This window comes from Argiope bruennichi, chromosome 2 (assembly GCF_947563725.1).
Source record: "Argiope bruennichi chromosome 2, qqArgBrue1.1, whole genome shotgun sequence".
Lineage (NCBI taxonomy): Eukaryota > Metazoa > Arthropoda > Arachnida > Araneae > Araneidae > Argiope > Argiope bruennichi.
Genome location: NC_079152.1, coordinates 1,483,743 through 1,502,588, shown reverse-complemented (window position 1 = coordinate 1,502,588; position 18,846 = coordinate 1,483,743). Strand labels below are relative to the sequence as shown.

The 18,846-nt window shown below is 32.4% G+C and overlaps 1 protein-coding gene across 2 annotated transcripts; it reads right to left on the bottom strand.

The window, feature by feature from the left end:
- Positions 1–1,517: 1,517 nt before the first annotated feature.
- On the bottom strand, positions 1,518–17,644 carry LOC129956151 (retinol dehydrogenase 16-like). 2 transcript variants are annotated; one of them, XM_056068278.1, is made up of 6 exons: positions 17,361–17,644; positions 14,314–14,526; positions 9,200–9,382; positions 7,867–7,999; positions 4,927–5,271; positions 1,518–3,300 (listed from the first exon to the last, which is right to left on the bottom strand). In XM_056068278.1, the coding sequence occupies exons 1-6, from the start codon at positions 17,566–17,568 to the stop codon at positions 3,291–3,293; spliced, it is 1,092 nt and encodes a 363-aa protein (XP_055924253.1). In that variant the 5' UTR covers positions 17,569–17,644; the 3' UTR covers positions 1,518–3,290. The 2 variants fall into 2 exon arrangements, with proteins under 2 accessions (XP_055924253.1, XP_055924254.1); XM_056068279.1 differs by lacking the exon at positions 14,314–14,526.
- Between the last annotated feature and the right edge of the window lie 1,202 nt (positions 17,645–18,846).

Below are 18,846 nucleotides of genomic sequence, written 5' to 3'. Positions count from 1 at the left end.
TAACAAAGTTGTTGACTCCATGGTTCCTATGCTGGGAGCGAAGGGATAAAAAATCCTTAATACCTGCACCTCTTTTTAAAAGATACCTAAGATTCCCTTGCCTAAGTTGACATGTGTCAAAGAAATTCCAATCAGAATTCTGAATCTTAAAGTAAAATTTCTGAAATACTCCTTTTTTTGCACCTGTGTCACAATGTAGATAGATGCTTATTGCTTCGCCCTTGTGCATAACATCCCTCCCGGTTAAAATAAATCGAAGTTAAAATTTCAAAAGTTTCTTCTTAGGGACCATGCTTTTGCAAAATTGTTTACACACACACACACAGTAGTAGGCGACATTGTGGAAACGTTTTTGAAAATTTGAAGATTCATAACCGCAACATTATTTAGAGTAATATCATATAGTTATGCATCATTTTAAAGATAATTTAATCCAGAATGTAATGCATTAAATTATGTTCAGATGTAATTTTTAAAAAAAAATTACAGTTTAGCAACTTGAAGAAAGAAACACTTGTTAATTTTGCTGATAAGACATAACTTTTCTTAAATTAAATGTGATAACTGAGCAAGAATGCTTAGACTGCTCTTGTTATTAGTAGAAATTAGCAATTGATAATAGGATTTGGAGGTGAGAGAAAGACCTTTTTTTTCTGTATTTTTTTGTGTCTGCTATCAAGTTGGTTACTTTTTTTATATTCAGTTTTGTGAATTGTGAGTATAAAATAAAAGAAATGGCACACAAAAAAGTGTAAAATTTTACAGTTGCACAAACAAGGTTTTATTTATGATGTTATTAGAAAAAAAAAATTAGTGGAAATCTAACTAAAGGCAGTATTTCATAATTTTTGAAAAATTTTAAAGACATTCAGTCACGAGAAAACAAAATTGGTTAACGCAGGAAAAGATGCTAAAACCAAGTGATGGTAGAATAATCAAAAGAAAGTGTCTACATGATGCATCGAAATCATATGGGAACAAACTAAGTGAAATGGAGCAATGTAATGTGAAATTTAGCGCGAGGCCTATTCAATCTAGATTGCAGAGGTCTTATCTGAATGTTAGAATTCCACAGACAAAAACATTTTTAAATCCTAAGTAAATTTTGAAAAAAAAAAAAAAACATGTTAACTGGATTGCAGAACAATGAGAAAATGTGATTTGGAATGATGATATCACTATTTGGTAGCGATGGTATAAAACACATAAGGAGAAGAATAAGAAAAGATTTTCATTTTGATTACTTCTGTTAAATATCCATTTATTGTTAAGATGGGTTTACACTCGGCCAGTTATAAGACAGCCAGTAGGCAGCGCATGCGTAGAAAGGCTGAAAAATGCTGTACGATTTATGGCAAGTACTTGTCCCAATGAGACAACAACATGCTGCTGTATTGTATTTTTTCCTCCTTACTGCGCATGTGTTTTGTAGAATTTGTCGTGTTTTTTAAAAAAATTTATTTATTATTTTTTTTCGGGCGTGAAAAAAATTGATTACTTATTATAGATTAATTCCATTTTTTTTTTTTTTTTTTTGTTCTTTGTTTTATTTTATACGAGATTCCATCTCCATACCTATAGTTTTCCAAATTTAGGTATGTTGACTTTTTTTTTTACTTTACCATGTTTCTTTGTGTAAATATCCAAATGAAAAAAAGAAAATCAGGGACGGCAATTTATAGCCAAGCATGGAATGCCTGAATCTATCTTATGAAATCGTGGCTAACATAAATCAGTCCCTTTCTGCGCATGCGTTGTCTTACTGGCCGAGTGTGGTTAATGACGGGAAAAGATGTCGGCAAAAGTTAGTGTGATGACTGGGAATATGTGAATGAAATGCTCTTTCCTAAACTGCTGGCTTCCGTGTAAGAAAATTTCTCAGAAGAAGAATTTATATTTCAATGAGATTCAGCTCCATATCTATGCCACCATGTGTGAAAACTGCTTTCGACAGAATCGTATTTCGCTACTGGAAATAGCGCAGATCTTGGGTCAACCGAAAATTTATGGAGCAAGCCGAAGGAACCCAGATATAAAACTCAATTAATTAAAGCAATCATTCAAACATGGAATCGCATTATAAGAGCCGAGGAACTAAAAGCGTTCGTGAACCCCATGACATGTATCACGACACTAAAGATTACCCAAGTATTAATTGCCTGAAGTGAGAACTGGGTTTAGCATATATCATTATTCCCGTCTTCCCTTTTCTTCTTTATAATTGCTATTCCAATACTATTCATTGTCCAAAAAATTATTGTATAATTATTGTTATTTCTTCTTAAGAAAGTGGGTCATGCAGGAGAATCGGGTACATAGAGGGGAATCGCGCCAAGTTGTAACGGGAAGACGATTTGTAGCCAAATGTGTGTACCTTTTTTTAAAAAAAAAATACTCATTATAATAGTTGGTGAGTTTTGATAGGTTTGATTAGAATATTTTCAACTTTGGTGAGAATCAAGTGTCCAATTCTCCTGTTTTACCGAAAATTGTTTTTACGAACTATCAAATCTCAAAACTGCCCTTTTTCCAAATGGTTATCATCATTTTGGCTACTACTATTTATAAAATATGGGAATACAGAGTAATAGTGGAAAATCTTAAAATTGGCGAACTTGGCGACTTCTAAAAAATAATGATGTCAAGGCTAGAATGTTAACTATTTCTAATAATAATGTGTCTTAAAAGAACAAAAATGATTCCAAAAGACAAACGTTTTAAATCCATACAATTGAAATTTTAGCTTGTTTATAAATAAAACGCGTTATTTGATAAATGAATATTCTGAAATAACAATCCGCTGAATTCGGATATCCGTAGATGTCTGTCTCACGGACGTTTGACGATATTTCTGCTTTAATAGGGTACACTCCATTCGTAAGATATTCCTTCACGAATGGGGATTTCGAATGAATGCATGCATCACACTTTCTCGGGACTATGAGAATCCACTAATGCGTTTTATTATGAACATTAGCATCTGTCGTTGAAAGGCTTATCCGATGGAATTTCTGGAACTTCCTGGTTTCTTCTTTCTTTTGGGTTTGAATTAAAGATATGCAGCTTTTGGTACCTTTAGTAAACATGTTTTATAAAAACTTGACAGATTTAAAATTTTTTCTAGCCAAAATAGATTGTCTTGCCTTGGAAAGTTATGCATTTACGTGCTTCCTTTTTTAGAAAATCACTTGCTTTTACGTATGCAGCAGTAAAATCTGGACTTATAAAATCCAAGTGCAGTTCAGATTTGATTTCCTTCTTATATTCATAAGGAGGAAATCTTCTTGCATTCAATGATACCTGTAAGTGAGGAAGAAGATCGTGAGAAGTTATTTCTTAATCCATTTATAGTCCCATTTTATTTGTGTTCTAAAACTTTATTTTTTAATATAGAAACAGATATTAACAGTTTAATGGTAACCAGCGGGAGCGGTCAATCCAAAACTTTTTCTCCTATTTTCTAATAAAGGTATTATCCCAGAGAACGCCTTATGAGGCACTGGCTTACAATAGTTACGTAACATTAACCTTTGGAGTGAATTTGGCATTTTTTCTGAATCTATTTTGTGATTTTCGGCGAGTGTTTTGAAGATAAATCCCTGACATACGGTTAATAGATCCAAAAATCAAATTCATGTGTTAGACGCCTTTTTTTCAAAGGATTGAAACAAAAATGTAACACAAAACCACATAACAAATTGGATGCATTGAAGCAATTGTGTTTTTGAGTGTTGCGTTTACATGCTTCTGAAAGTACAGATGGCCAACACAGAGCCCGACTTAGCCTCATTGGGGCCTGGGGCAAAAACTTCTTTGGGGACCCCCTCTGCTTCACTACTTTAATAATGAAGAACCGATTCATTATTAAAGAAGGAAGAAAACTAGAGATAAACTTTCTATTCGATTTCGGGGGTCCCTCTGATGTGGCGGCCCGAGGCAACTGCCCGGTATGCCCCTGCCTTAGTGAGGCTCTGGGCCAACACTTTGTTGGATTCGGTTTAAGATTTGATAACTGTCTGTCTATACTGTAGATGTTAAATCTGTGTGCTGTTCATTACTATAGATGTTTGCAGTTATCGTATTAACTTATATCCGAACGGCCTCAGATAGAGATCTCCTGTAAACGTTGATAGAAATATACAAATTTGCTGTAAAGACAGTACACCAAATTTCGTCCATTTATCTTAAACTGTTTTTGAGTCATCTTTGTCACATATAGATGGACATTTAAAAAATATATATATTTTGAACTCGGAAGGTCTGAAATAACCATCAGGAGGAGGAGGTCTAATGTAACCATCCTGTAATTCAGCTTATCTTTTTACTTTCCCTTATTTGAAATATAACGAAAGTATTGTAATCGCCAAATTTTGTTTAACGATTTCTCAATGTGTTCCTGAACCATGAAATAAATAATTTATTCATTTAGAAATATTTTATTCTTTTGATGTTTCACAATGCGAAAAAAATTGAAAATTTCATGTTATTTATCAATTGAACATTAGTGTTTAAAGAGTGGATAGAAATATGACATTTTTTATTTCAGTATCTAAATATGCTAGTTAAGCTACGTTCAAATCATTTGATAAGCCTCTAAACTAAGAGATAAACCTCTAAATTGTTTTTTTATAGCTTTTTTTAATAACGCATTTTTTTTCTAATTAAAAAAATTTGGCATTAAAGTGCTATATTTTAGTTCCATAGATGGTTTTTTTTTCAGTTCCTTCTTTATGCAAAAACTTATATATATATATTATATCACATCTCTATTGACACAAGATATTGTCTATGGTATTCTTCGACATTCTGAATAATATGGTAAAAATGCTGTTGAGAATTTCGTGCTATCTTAAATATCCTTTATATATAGTTCCCCAAAGTAATCACTATACAATGTCCATTATAGTTGCAGTTATAGTTACTTACTTCTTCCCAGTCATGAGTGTTGCCGGTTTGCACCCTCGCTCCAACTGATAGCGCAAATAATGCTCTTCCAACACTTTCGGGAGGTATTTCAACAGCTTGATACCTAGTTTGTCTGGGAGGTATGCGGGCATGTACGTGGAGAGGGGTTCCTCTGAAGTGAGGGCGTCCTCGAAGCAGTCCAGGACATCCCCCACCCTCGAACTGGAGCGACTCAGAAGCTTGCGGGTATTTTCCAAAAAGTTATTCTTATAATTCTCACCGTAGTCCTCCCGCGTTTGTGGGTCAGATTTAAGCCACGTTTTCTCTGTCAGTTCAATGACTGTATCCTCGTTTGTTAAAGGAGTTCTGGAAGGAAAAAGAAAATTTCGCTTAATATCGATAAGATTGTACACCAAAGTAGAGGATTTAGTTTTCACAAAACTTTCTCGCATGATCTCTAGTAAAGATGTTCTCCCTTAGAAGTAACATTGTGACTTTAGACAAGATCATGGGCCTTATGAGTGTTCAGATTTTTAAATTCTGGGAGTTGGAAAATGAGGCACGGAAGAAGTGTAAATACAAGCGGAACAACCCTTCCCATGCCCGACCTGATTATAGTGCAGAATGATAGATTCCTGCACATGAATATTTTGTTCTTTGTTATGTAATGAAGAAACCGAGTATGCAATTTGTCGCGCCCCTCACGACTATATATTAGATGGATAGCCTTGCATACGAACATTTTGTGCGACTTTGTAAAATGAAAAAAAAAAAAAAAAAGAACCCGACTGTGCAATTTTGTAGCCGTCTGACTGATTAGAATCAAAATCTGATACTGAACCAAAATTAAGATTTCGACTATTTATCTAAGTCGTTGCGTTTTTGTGTCATCGCTTATACATATATTCGAATATATAGATCAGACCTATCAATTTGCCTCAAAATCTGATGCCTATCTACATTTCCGATGCTAAGATTGTGTACTAAATCTCATTCATCTAGTTCTTTATATTTCATAGTTATCTGCTAATGAGACAGATAAACTCCTTGTAGATGAATTTTTTTTCAAAATTTATTGGAAAATTATAAATTGGTGTAAAGTCCATAATTTCATCCGTCTCGCTCAAAGCATTTTTGAGTGATTGTACTCAAAAATAGAGAGACGAAACGGAATATAGATATAATATTTCCGGATCCTGCATCTTCTTTTCTCTTCCCATTTTTTTTTTCTAGTCTGCATCCTCTGAAGTTACAGCGAGGTTAGGAAAGCCTTGAAAATTGCAACAACCGCAAGCATGAATGTTCCTTCGCTCCGACTTCCTTATGTTGTGAACACGATAATTATAAAATGTAAAAAATAAAGCAATCTTCACGTGAAGCCTTCTATTGCTTTGCAAATAGAAGGACCGCCTACTTCATGAAACCATGTGACCTCAATGGTACAGTATTCGCATAAGGTAACTACTTGCCAGTGTTCCTATCACGTTGTCTCTATTATTTACATTAGGACAATATTGGGGCAATAGCAGAAAGACCCAATTGTTGACCTTAACATATCCGGGGATTGGTGAGAGAGAAGTCGCTCTCTCATCAGTCCAGGGAACAGCATGCGCAATATGAAGCCTCTACCCTAACAGGAGTAGCGCACCTTCTCGTGGTCCATATATTTATGGAGGGAACACTCCGCCATTTCCTTGCGAAGTAGTGTAGCAAAACGCCGGGATTCAATTCCAACTCTGTTCGTCTCCGCTCGCTCATCTGAGTTGCCAGATTCCGGGGATAATAGCAGGTTTTCGGTCCAGTGTATTGCTGGCCGGTTCCAAAATTGTCACTTCGCAGGCTCAAGGAACGGTAAGTGGCTTGTGACACCACTCCGGTCCCTGCTGTAGGTTGGACTGTTAGTGGATGAGCCGCCGGGGCTCTTGGAAGGGAGGGGCACCAGTTTCAAAGAGTCACACCTGTTTCACCTCTATGTTTCAAAGAGTCGACCTTGTTGGTCACTTTATCGCTTCCTGTGTATGGTGACAGTCAAATTCGGACTTGAACAGCTTCAGTTGCGGGATCTTTCTTGGATCCGAGTCTCCCAGAGAATAATGATTACGGGTCTGAAAGGCTTCGGCTCGCAGGACTCCTAGGAGCGTTCTTCACGAATGGACTTTTCCGGCTGATTCTATGGGGCCCGCGAGGGAGGTTGAGGCTTTGCAGGTTGTGACTAGATGATTACGACCCTCCTGTAATACTGTGCAAGACCACATTATTGGCCGGTCAGGAGTGTTGCCGTTCTTTCTTTCTGTTGACCTTAACAGTTGGCACATTTATATAAATTTAGGTTTACACTCAGTTAGTTTTAAAATACCAGAAAGATCACGAATGCGCAGAAAGAAAATTGCGCATGCGCTGTAGTAGTGGGCAGTGGTAAGTGCTTGTTTCAACGGGACAAATACGTGCTGCTGTACAGTTTTTGCACATGCGCGGCTTTACTGGGTTGATTGGAGTTGGTTGAATATAAAATCTACTTAAAGTTAGGTCAAAGTCTTGGGGGGAAAAAATCGAACGATTATTAAATTGGTATTATTAAAAAGACAACTTTTTAAATTTTGAAACGATATAAAATTTATTATTGTTTGATAATATTTTTAAGCTATCGCTAAAAATCTCCAGAACTTATTTAATTTCTAAATAAAAACCCCCTCTGAAGTACATCTTTCCGCCCTCCAAAGTATATATGTGCCAAATTTGGTAATTACATTAAATGGCTTAGCCTATAGAACACCAATACATACACAACGCACATTCATCTTATTATTAGTATAGATTATTAGCCAAAAGCATTTGATAATTCAATATATTTCGGAGTGTGTTTTTTCCCGTTGTAGATAATTATTAGTAAACACTACCGAATATGCAAAACTTTTTCACTGTTGAGCTCAATATCAAAATATCAATATATATTTTACTCACTTGTAGAGAAATGGTTGAATGCTTATGACCTTGACACCCCACTTCATCAATTCGATGCGGAGACCGACGCTGAGTGCGATGGCAGCACTTTTACTCATGCAGTATCCGACGAATCCTGGACAGATGAACTCACCTGCAGGAAACAAGACTGCATTATCCCACTCATTGATAAAATAAAAGAACTAAGCAGAAAAGTACTCCTTATCAGCAAATCTGTCATCACCTTTTAGGTGCTGCGGGAATAAAATAAAAAGAATTGATTATAATCATTATCAGCAATCTGGAATTAGGTGCTTTGGGAATAAAATAAAGGAGTGAATCAGGATAACATTCATTTTCAGCAATTTGACATTAGGCATTGTGGGAATAAAATAAGGGAGCTAATTCGGATTATAATCCTCATCAATTAATCTAATGTTATTTTCTGGATGTTGTGGTGACAAAGTGAGGGTTTTAGGATGAAAAGGTCATATTCTAGATCTGCTTTCACCAAAATTTATCATGTGAGGGAGGGGGACCTAGTGCTGCCTTGTAATGAATGTCATAACATTAGTGTAATATTATTGAATGGGTGGATTGTAGAATGCTCATTCATATGCCATTAGATGATTTGACTACGGTCCGAAAGAGTGAGGTACGTCCTAAAGAAAGCTCTAGTGTAACCAATAGTGGCTTGTTCAGTGGAGCTGCTGGATCCTCCTTGAAATGAAAGTTTTTAAAATTTGTTTTTTCGTTTGTCCACTTTAAAATGTCTCTAGTAAAGTATTAATAAATTTAATTATCGTGACACCTGGTGTAAGACGAATTATTGAATCCTATTAGCAATCTCTATGTATAAAAAGCTACTATATGTGATACAGAAACCGCTCTTATTTTTTATTTTCGAATGGTAATAGTAAAATAAAAACAAATTATTATGTGAATTTCAGAATGGTTCGTTGAATGTTTTTAAATCTGCACTTAATTCAATGTTTCGATCAGTTAATTCATGAACTTGAAAATATTATTAAAAAACTACATTTTATATTAATAATTTAACAGAAAAAATCAATAATCTGGGTCAAAAAAACTGGCCGCCAAAGGTGACTAGTATATAAGAATCATTCATGTTTTTAAAGCAATAAATGACAAAGCAAATTATGGTTTCAGCCTGTCCATAATCGGGCAAAATCAGCTAGCGTGGAAAAACAGAGCATTCGGTGTTCCTCCTACTCATATTGGCTCAATTTGACGCAGATCGCGAAATCGTAATGCACATGCGCAGAATGCTCTCGTTTTTGAAAGCATTTTGTAGTAATAATATGTAAAGATGTCTCCATGTCAAAACTCTTACCACAAGTGCTAGTGTTGTTGATTAACCTTCCCGTCGACTTCTTGAGAAGTGGCAAAAACGCTTTCGTAACCTTCAGAGTTCCTGCGGCGTTGATTTCGTATACTCTTTGAAACTCCTCCAGAGGTGTCCAGTCGATTTCTCCTGCCTGAGAGACACCTGCATTGTTCAGTACAGCCCACAAGACTGCAAAGAAAAATTACACAAAATTAATTTTTAATGTAAAGGCAAAATGATTAATAAATGAATAGCATGCGAACAAAATCTGCATCTTTTTTCTGTCACAAAGAAATATTTGATTTTTTTCTAGTAATTTTTACTACTTACTATAGCGAAAAGCATAAAATCATTTTCTGAGAATCTGTATGTTTAAAAAAGTAAGGAAAGCCAATGATCAAACTTCCAACTTCAGCCATTGATTCGATTTTATCAATTTTTAAGTCACATGAAAGCTTCTGACTTCTACATATGCCATCATTGATCGCTTGTCCATTTTTACTCTCCATTTACGAGAAAAATGAAGAAACATTGCTTCACAATATATTCTATTTGAGGAGGACCTTTAATTTTAATTTTGGGAACCTTTAATTTTGGGAGAGCAAAACTAAACAAATACTACAATTGTTGTTTGAGTGGTTTTTTCGAGTATTTTTGGTGAATGCAGTCTTAGATGTCGATCTTAATGCAATTACGTTGAATGCTAAAGTTTCATTTGAGATATTAGGTCTCATCTTATCATTGATACAACAACACAGCACGAACGCATTTTAGGTTGGTTTAAATCGATATTATGCGAGATAAGTCTTTTACATGTTAGCTGAAAATAAAACTTTTTCAAAATGAATTAAATTTTAAAAAATATCAAGATGAACAAGTCAGTATGAAAGTAAGAAAAAGTCTTGTTTATTATTACAGCAAATTTTATAAATGATTAAACAATCTGTCTTTCAAAATGAATTACAAAGTAAATACTTCATTTATGACATTTTGAATCATAACTGCCATCGCAAAGATTTTAACATTCTTACTTTTGTGTCATGCAAAATGAGGGCTGTTATTGGTTGAAGATTAGGATAAGTCAACTGGTCGTAAAATGAATGCGTACTTGTGAAAAAATGCGCACCGGTAAAGGCCCCCCTCATTCCAAGAGGCTCCTCGAAGCACATAGCCTTAGTAAAAACCGGTATAAATTCTGAATATATGTATCAGGTTTCCGATATTGCCGTAGTTAAGAGGCCTCGGACGCAGCATTCCGTGCCCTGTGATCAGTACGTCCAGTTATTCCGTTTCAGACCTCATTTCGAGTAGCCTGCGGCTCTTGAGACGAGGAAGGAATTAAATTGGTAGGGAGGTGAAACCATTAATTTTTGGATTTTTTTTAACTGACCGCCTCTGGCGACCAGATTGTTCTCCCAGATCATTGACTTTTTAGACTGTAAACGATAAATATGGAACAATTTTTTCAAACTGCGCTTTATTATTTGATACAAATGAAAAATATGAATTTGATTGAATCAGTCTGCTATAAATTATTGTGGTTGCAAATCAAGCATTGTATAAATATGGCGAAATAAAAGAGGAAGAGAAAAGATTAATATTTCGTAGTTGGTGTGCAAACAAAGCAATTTTTATATCTTAATTTAAACATTTGCAAAAGCACGCGAATCAAAGTTTTGATAAGAGAATAAAATTAGTTTGAATTTCAACTTAATGGTAAAAATATTTTATACCATTTATTTGATTATCACATTAAATTTTTAAAATGTATTAAAAATAAATGAAAAAAATTCTATGAAAATAAAATTTTTGTAAAGAATGTAATTTTTTAATAGCAGTTTTGGAAGAAATAGTCATCCATTTCCGTAATTAAGTCATAGCGATTACTCTACTCATTCGGTGTCGGTGAACCCTAGTTTCACTCTTGATTAAACTTTCTGTTTGATACCATTTCTTGGATTCTTTTACATCTTATTTCCTATCATTAAATGGTGTGTGGGGCGAGCCATCTTCAGAGCATTTCTAATAATATTTTGCGGCTCCATTCATTTGCTAAGCGAAGTGTTGAATTCCGTGCTACTGTAAAATCGTTCAATCAAGCAGTTTGAAAGGTTTGCATAGTGATTTGTTTACATTTGACTGTTGCCATTAGACAAGAAGTAATAAGAACAATTTCTATGAAACGTACGTTAGCGTTTCATATATATGGATTTCTTCATTATCAATGCATGATTTGTGAGTAGAAGGAAATTAAATTTTTCTCGAAGAAAAGAAAAGCCATTTTGAATTTTTAAAAAGCTCGCTGTAAATTAATTTTTTTCTCATAATGTCTATTGTTTGAGGCACATTTTGTTAATGTTAGTATTAGCTGTGTTTGGCGACCAGCTTCTCCGTCCAGATTATTGACTTTTCAGGCTCAATGGTTCATATAAAATGCACATAAATATTTTATTAAAAATTCACCATAATATTTAATACAACTAAAAAACATGAATTCAAATGAATCGGCTTCCTACAAATTTAAAAGTGTATGTATCATGAAACAAAAACCGAAATGAAATTCCTAATGTGATATTAGCAATTTGCAAAAGCAGATTTCGATGAGTGATTTTGAATTTCATCATAATATTTAAAACATTGTATTAAATCAATTATGTATCGAATTGAATTTATTACATTTTATGAACATTTTACTAAAGAAAAAATTCTATGGAAATGAAAGTGATGTCATTGCAAAGATATTATTTTGAAAGTCTTAATATAAGACAATTTTTGAAGATAATTTTCATGGAAGTTATTTTGCCCGTATACCATACGTGCACCGATGGATCGAATTTTGATAGTTGTAAGCAAAAAATAAACACTTCATAACGATTATAATTCAATATTAAAATGACTTCAAATACATAGATAAGTCAAGTATTCAATGGATTTCCATTCGAATCAAAATAAGAAAATATTCCCAAAATAGAAGGTGTCATCTTATTAGATAGTAAAGAAAATAAAACAGTTAAGGGGTTAATGTGTCGTTTGTTAACAAATGCTTGTTTTCTTCACGATTGAATGGACATTTTGGTGATATGGCAAATACGCTGCAGAATATTTCGAAAAATATTTTGCAGCTCCTTTAACTTCCTAAGGGTTGAATTCAATGTAGTTATATCTCTCTCTCTCTATATATATATATATATAGAGAGAGAGAAAGCTTTATAATTGTAAAAAATTATTTGACCATAATAGTTTTTATTCAAGTTTCAAATCTCCCTGAATTTGAAAAATGCATTTTTAGAATTATGTCTGTCTATGAACAGAATAACTCAAAAATGCTTTAAATTAAACGCTTTTAATTAAACGCTTTAATTTAATTTAATTAAATTAAGTCAAACGCTTAAAATTTGGTACGAAGTCTTGACATTTATTTGCAGATTTCTGACAAAATAAGACCGGAATCTGTCCAAAGAAAGTACTGCTGAGTGTCTGCGTGCGTTGGAACACGTTGACTCCAAAAACACAGCGCTATATGAATGAAATTCGGTATAGAGATTTATTATCAAAAATATAGAATTATAATCAGAAAAACTTTTTTTTTATTTAAAATATTAGTATTTTTTTTAGAAATTTATTCGAGAAAATTCTGATACTAAATGTGATTGATATGACCACGGAACTATAAAAGCAGTGAAAGTAGTCTGCCCAAAACTTTTTCGCATACTTTTTAATAAAGTTTTTATCCCATATGACGTCTTGAATGGCACTGGCGTACAATGGTTACGAAATATTAACTTTTGGCATGTATTTAGCATTTTTATTGAATCTACTGTGTGATCTTTGGAGAATTTTTTGGCGATATATCCCTGAAATGCTGTTAATAGTATCCGAAAATCGAATCTGCGTTTTAGACGCATTTTCTCCAATCGATGAAGGCAAAAATTTGACTCAAAATGGCACTTATAGTGATGAAATCCGATATCCAAATTTGATATTTTAAGTCACCGCATTTTGAATTGTTTCACTTCATTGTTTTGAATGAAGTCACTGCATGCTTTCTGAAAGTACAGCGGTCGATTCCTTGTTTGTTTTGACTCAAAATTTCATAGATTGTGAATATTAAATTTGTGTACTGCATTTTATTTATCTTCCTATCTTCGTTTTGTTGTAGTTATATTCGTACAACCGGCCAGATAGACTTCCTCAGCGCGAATATTGCTCGAAATTTGACAAAAATCTACAAATTTGGAGTAATTTTTGTCGAGACACACTTTTCCAAACAGGTGTTTTCCGAACTCTGAAAGATCTGAAACGAGAAGATTCGTCAAAATAAGAAGGTCGTTGTTTTATTTTATTTATTTTGATGATTACAGTGCTTTGCTTATATTTCGTATAGAGGAAGGACAAAATTGGCAAAAATCGGTACACAGAATTAATATCTAAAGAGTAAATACCTGTAAATTTGCGATATAAAATTTTGAGCCAAATTCAGCAAAGAGTGAATCGTCTGTCGGTCTGTACTTTCAAAAACATGTAAACGTGATAACTCAAAAACGCATTAACTTAAATATAGAAAATTTGGATGGGATTTTTTTTTTATCTACAAGTGTAATTCTGCTTCAAATTTTGGTTCCAATCAGCTGGGAAAACGCATCTGAAACTCAAATTCGATTCTCGTGTGCCAGGAATGAATCGCCAAGGATGATATGATAGATTCAGTAAAAAAGCCAAATTCACTTCAAAGAATAATATTTCGCCACCATCGTGGAGTGACATGCAAGACGTTGTCTGTCGCCCTACCCAGGTTCACAATTTCTTGTAGGGGCTGGAGGTTAACACCGTAATTAGAGAATATGCGAGAAAGTTTTGTGGAGACCATTCTAACTGGTTGTAACAAGATGTGGTTGATCAAAGTAAGTTGACATGACTGAATGAATATTATGAATATGATAAGTGAGCAGTTAATAACCGAATTGAACGATTCTTATTTTTAAAGAAAGTGGAATGAATTAACGTTGATTTACTGGGCTTTCACTTTGGGTTTTGTTACTAATTGAATTAATTTGAAATAACTATCCTATAGCAGTTGTTCTCAAGCAAATTCGATTATTGTAGAGAATGAAAGAGAGTACCATTGTTTCCCAAGTGCTTTACGACGTATTCTTTGGCAGCCTGGACACTTTTATCACTGGTGACATCCAAATGTAACACTTGTAGCCGAGGTGAACATAAGTTGATTAGCTTCTTTGCACCGTCCCCCTGAATATTTAGACAAGCAGCAAAAACGTAGTACCCAAGATTATCCATGCGTTTTGCAATTTCATGGCCGAACCCAGAATCACACCCTGCAATTAAAAAAATGATTTTATACAAAAATGTTTATAATGCATGAGATCAGAATGCTTATTTATGCTTATAAAACGTTAACGCACGTGGTTCAGAAATGGCTCTTATTACTTATTATCGAATGGCAACAGTCAAATGTAAAGAAATCACCATACGAACATTTCTGACTGCTATATTGAATGCCTTTTACGGCTATACTTAATTCAACTCTCCGCTCATTAATCAAGCTAAAAAAATGTTATTAGAAATATTCTGGATAAGATTCATCAAATCCACTAGAGGAAATAAGATGCAAAAAGAAAGCAAGAAACAGAATTCAAAGATAATTTCCATGACTTATCAACGGAAATTCATGGCCAAATCTTCCAAAACCATTATCCCACAAAAATGGTTTTTGCACCCTTTTAAAACTAAAAAGAAATTTACTTTTTAATGACATCAGTTTCTTCTCTGTATAATGTTTCCTTTATTTTTAATAATTTTTACTTTATCGTACACGTTCTAAAAGAATGAAAAGTAATCGTTCAAAAAAATTTGAACTCGGGATGTTGACGAATTTTCACCTTTTAAACTTTCCTGAGTTCGAAAACCACATTTCTGGAAAATGTCCGTCTGTCTGTGACAAAAATAACTCAAAAACGCATTTATCAAGACGGATGACATTTGGTATAAGATCTTTATATCCAATTTGTAGATTTCTGTCAACTTTTCAGCAAATCTTGCTCAGAGTAAGTCTGTCTGTGCTACTGTTCGAATATAATTATAATTGCAAAATGAAGAGAGCTAGATAGGTAAAATTCGATGCTCAGAATTAACCTGTATAATCCACGCACGTATCAAATTTTGAGCCAAATCCCATAAGGGATGGACCGTTTGTCGGTCTATACTTTTAAAAACATTGAAATGTGATAACTCAAAGTCGCAATGACTTAAACAAATTTGATGTATGATATTGTGAGTACAAGTGTAGTTTTGTTGAAAAATTCTTTTCTTGAAAAATGTTGTTTCACTCGGTTGGGAGAAAGGCGTCTAAAATACAAATTCGATTTTCGGATACGATGAATCTTCTTTATCTTCATTTTTACACTGGCAAAAGCACGCATTTCTATCATTGGATTGATATTAAATGACTTGATAAGAACAATAGAAACATTATGACAGGTTGTGGATCAAATTAAATGTTAAAAAATTTTTATTAAACTTAGAAAAAGAACTGTACTGAAATGAAGTTGATATATTAAAAACAGCATTGTAAAATTCATATTGTGAGATAATATTTTAGGAAGATATAAAAGAAAAAACAACAACAAAAACTTAATTAATTTTCAGTTAACTGATATTTTGATATTGTTTTGACTTCGAAAAGTTGAGAATGACCTTCCTCCTTTGTTGAAGAAAACTTGCGAAAAATGTCATTAAGAATGCACAAAAAGTGCAAATTTATATACAAAACATACAGACATTCAGGTTTGTTTGTAAAACCTTTTGCAAATCTGGATATTGTGCTTAGTGTGCAAAATCTATATCGAAGCTGGTTAAATCCTTGATGTAAGAATCTCCTAATTAGATTACTTGTATTTTGAAATGGGTTCTCTTTGAATATGAATGATTCTATTCGATCTTCACACGCATCAGATATTTAGGTATGTTCAAATAAATTAATTTCTATTATGACCTGGTATTAAAAAATTTAAATATTAAAAATTCTATAAATTGACGCATAAATGAAATGCGCCATTTCTGACGAGTTAATAGGATTAAAATACTATTTTTATGAAACTATTTATACTTCAAAAAATTGTTCTTTTTTTATGTAACAAGAAAACCCTGTCAAAGCTAATTTGTATGAAGAATATAAGAAACCTAAAACTATACATTCTATCATTCATAATACGAATTTGAATACGAATACGAATTTTTAAAACTTTGCATGAATTTATGACGCACCTTATATATATATATATATATATATATATATATATATATTATTTCATAAAAAGTGCTTTTTACAGTGTTTACTCTGTGATTTTCTTTTAAAGTAAAATAATGCTTTTTCAATGAAAGTAATGTTATTTCTAAGCAGTTTTTCTCTGTTTAATTTTCATAATTTAAAATAAATTCTGATTTGCAATTCATAACAATATTTCTATCGTAATGGATGAAATTCGAACTATTTTTACGTTTTCATTTTTTATAAAATAATTCAATCGCGTGCGTTTGTTACTTTTATAATGAAGACGTGAAATTCACTTTCTTTGCACATAAAATCCGAAGTAAGATTTTCATTTCCACTTTTGTTTCGTAATTTATATACTTTTTTAAATTTTGCCGTGATTTGTCTTGGACTTATTCCAGTAAAAATGTCATTTCTCTGTCTTATTAAATAACGAAGTCAAATTTAAAACGAATGAATTCTATATGATTTCTATATAATAATGAATTCCACAATAATAAAAATAATGAATCCTATAAGAACTGTATATAATAATGAATTCTACAATAAAAATAATGAATTCTTTAAAAACTGTATACAATACTGAATTTTACAAAAATAATAATGAATTCTATAACTCTAATTCTATAACTCTAATTCTATAATAATCTATAATATAATTCTATAATAATATAATAATGAATTCTAACAGTTTAACTGCCAAGAAACCCGTTTGATTACAAAATGACTGATTGCTCAAAACATATGATGCAGATATAATATTTAAAGTTTGGTTTAGTTTAGTTATATTAACGTCCCATTTTTTAAACTATATTATTTAAAAGCGAAATGTATAAGAAAAGACTAAGAAGTAAAAAAAAAAAAAAATGTCAAAATTACCTGTAATGAATATAGCTTTGCCATCACTTGATATTTTTTTCCTAAGAAAATATCTCCGTGTAATTGTCATAAGATATTCTGATAATCGAACTATAGCTAAAAATGTCGAAGCTCCCACAAAAGCATTGTACAGAGAAGGAAAAATCGAAAATATAACGTAAATAAGCGAGAGCGAAAGAACAAAATTGCAAAAATTACGGTACTCCATTACATTAAGCGATGCTTATCAAACTGCGTCAGCAGGATGCTAAAAACCACTGAAGAAACAGTTCGGTTGAAGCGGAGGCGAAATCAGCTAAAGTGAAATTCGAACGCCTCATCCCCCCCCCAGGAAAAGAAAACGAGTTTCTTTTGTTTTCTTTTTTTCTTTTTATTTTAATAAATAGCTTTGTTGGACTACTTTACTTCTTCTTCTTCCCCAAACTGAAATTATATTAATGCATATCATTTAATTATCGAATTAAAAGAATAGCAGCAATCTTAATACATATAAAAGTGGAATATATTAGAAAAGGAAAATCCACAGTAATCTTATATATATATATATATATTCTGCTTTGTATGCATGTATATTCTGATTCGCTTCCTAAGTAATTGGGTCGAATTTAACCAAATTTTGCACTGTAACTATCTAAAGAGAAAAAATACTATCACGTTTTGAAAATGCGAAATAATTAAATCTTCAGTGAATTAGAAATTAATAACATTTTAAAATATCGAAAAGAAACGTAGCAATAAATTGTACAACAAGAAATGTTTTTAGGAAATCTTAAAATATAAAATTTTGCGCTTTCAATTATACATTGTTTTTTTTTTTTATTTCAATGCATTATTTCTTTAAAATTTATCATTTTTTTTTCTCAAACCTTAATGAATAAAGGAACAGATACAGGTGAGTTCTGAGCAAATTTTCATTTAATTTCTGTTAATTTTTCAAAATTCATTAAATATTTGAAAGGATGAATGACAGATTTTAGAAATAGGAAAATTTTTTTGATAAGCAATGTTAAGCAATGATAAGATTTTGAATTACTCTAGTTTTATCTTTTGATGTTTCTGTTTTATTTTTAAAATATTTTTTGCAATGCTTTTATTGATTTTAAAACAATTTTGAATAATATTAATTTTATTAAAATTAATATTCAGATTAACAGAAAGATTCTGTGTATATAATATTTTATATAAGATACGTTTTTGCATTAAAATGAAGTTGCATAGAAATCGTTTGCTTATACAGATATCTTGGAATTCCTTCCTTCCAAGCTGTTTAAGTTCTTATTTTTTGCAAACGACACTTACTTAAAATTTCTTTCGCAGATGTTCTTTATTAAGTAAAGTTTTAATGAAATTTTTGTGTCAATTTATTAAGCCTAAGTTTGTAATTAGTAAAAAACAGGTAAAGTGAACAATATTTTGTATTTTGAAAGAGAAAAATGGGGGGAAAAAAAGAATCTCAATTGCACGAAAAAATCCAGAGGGAAATAGA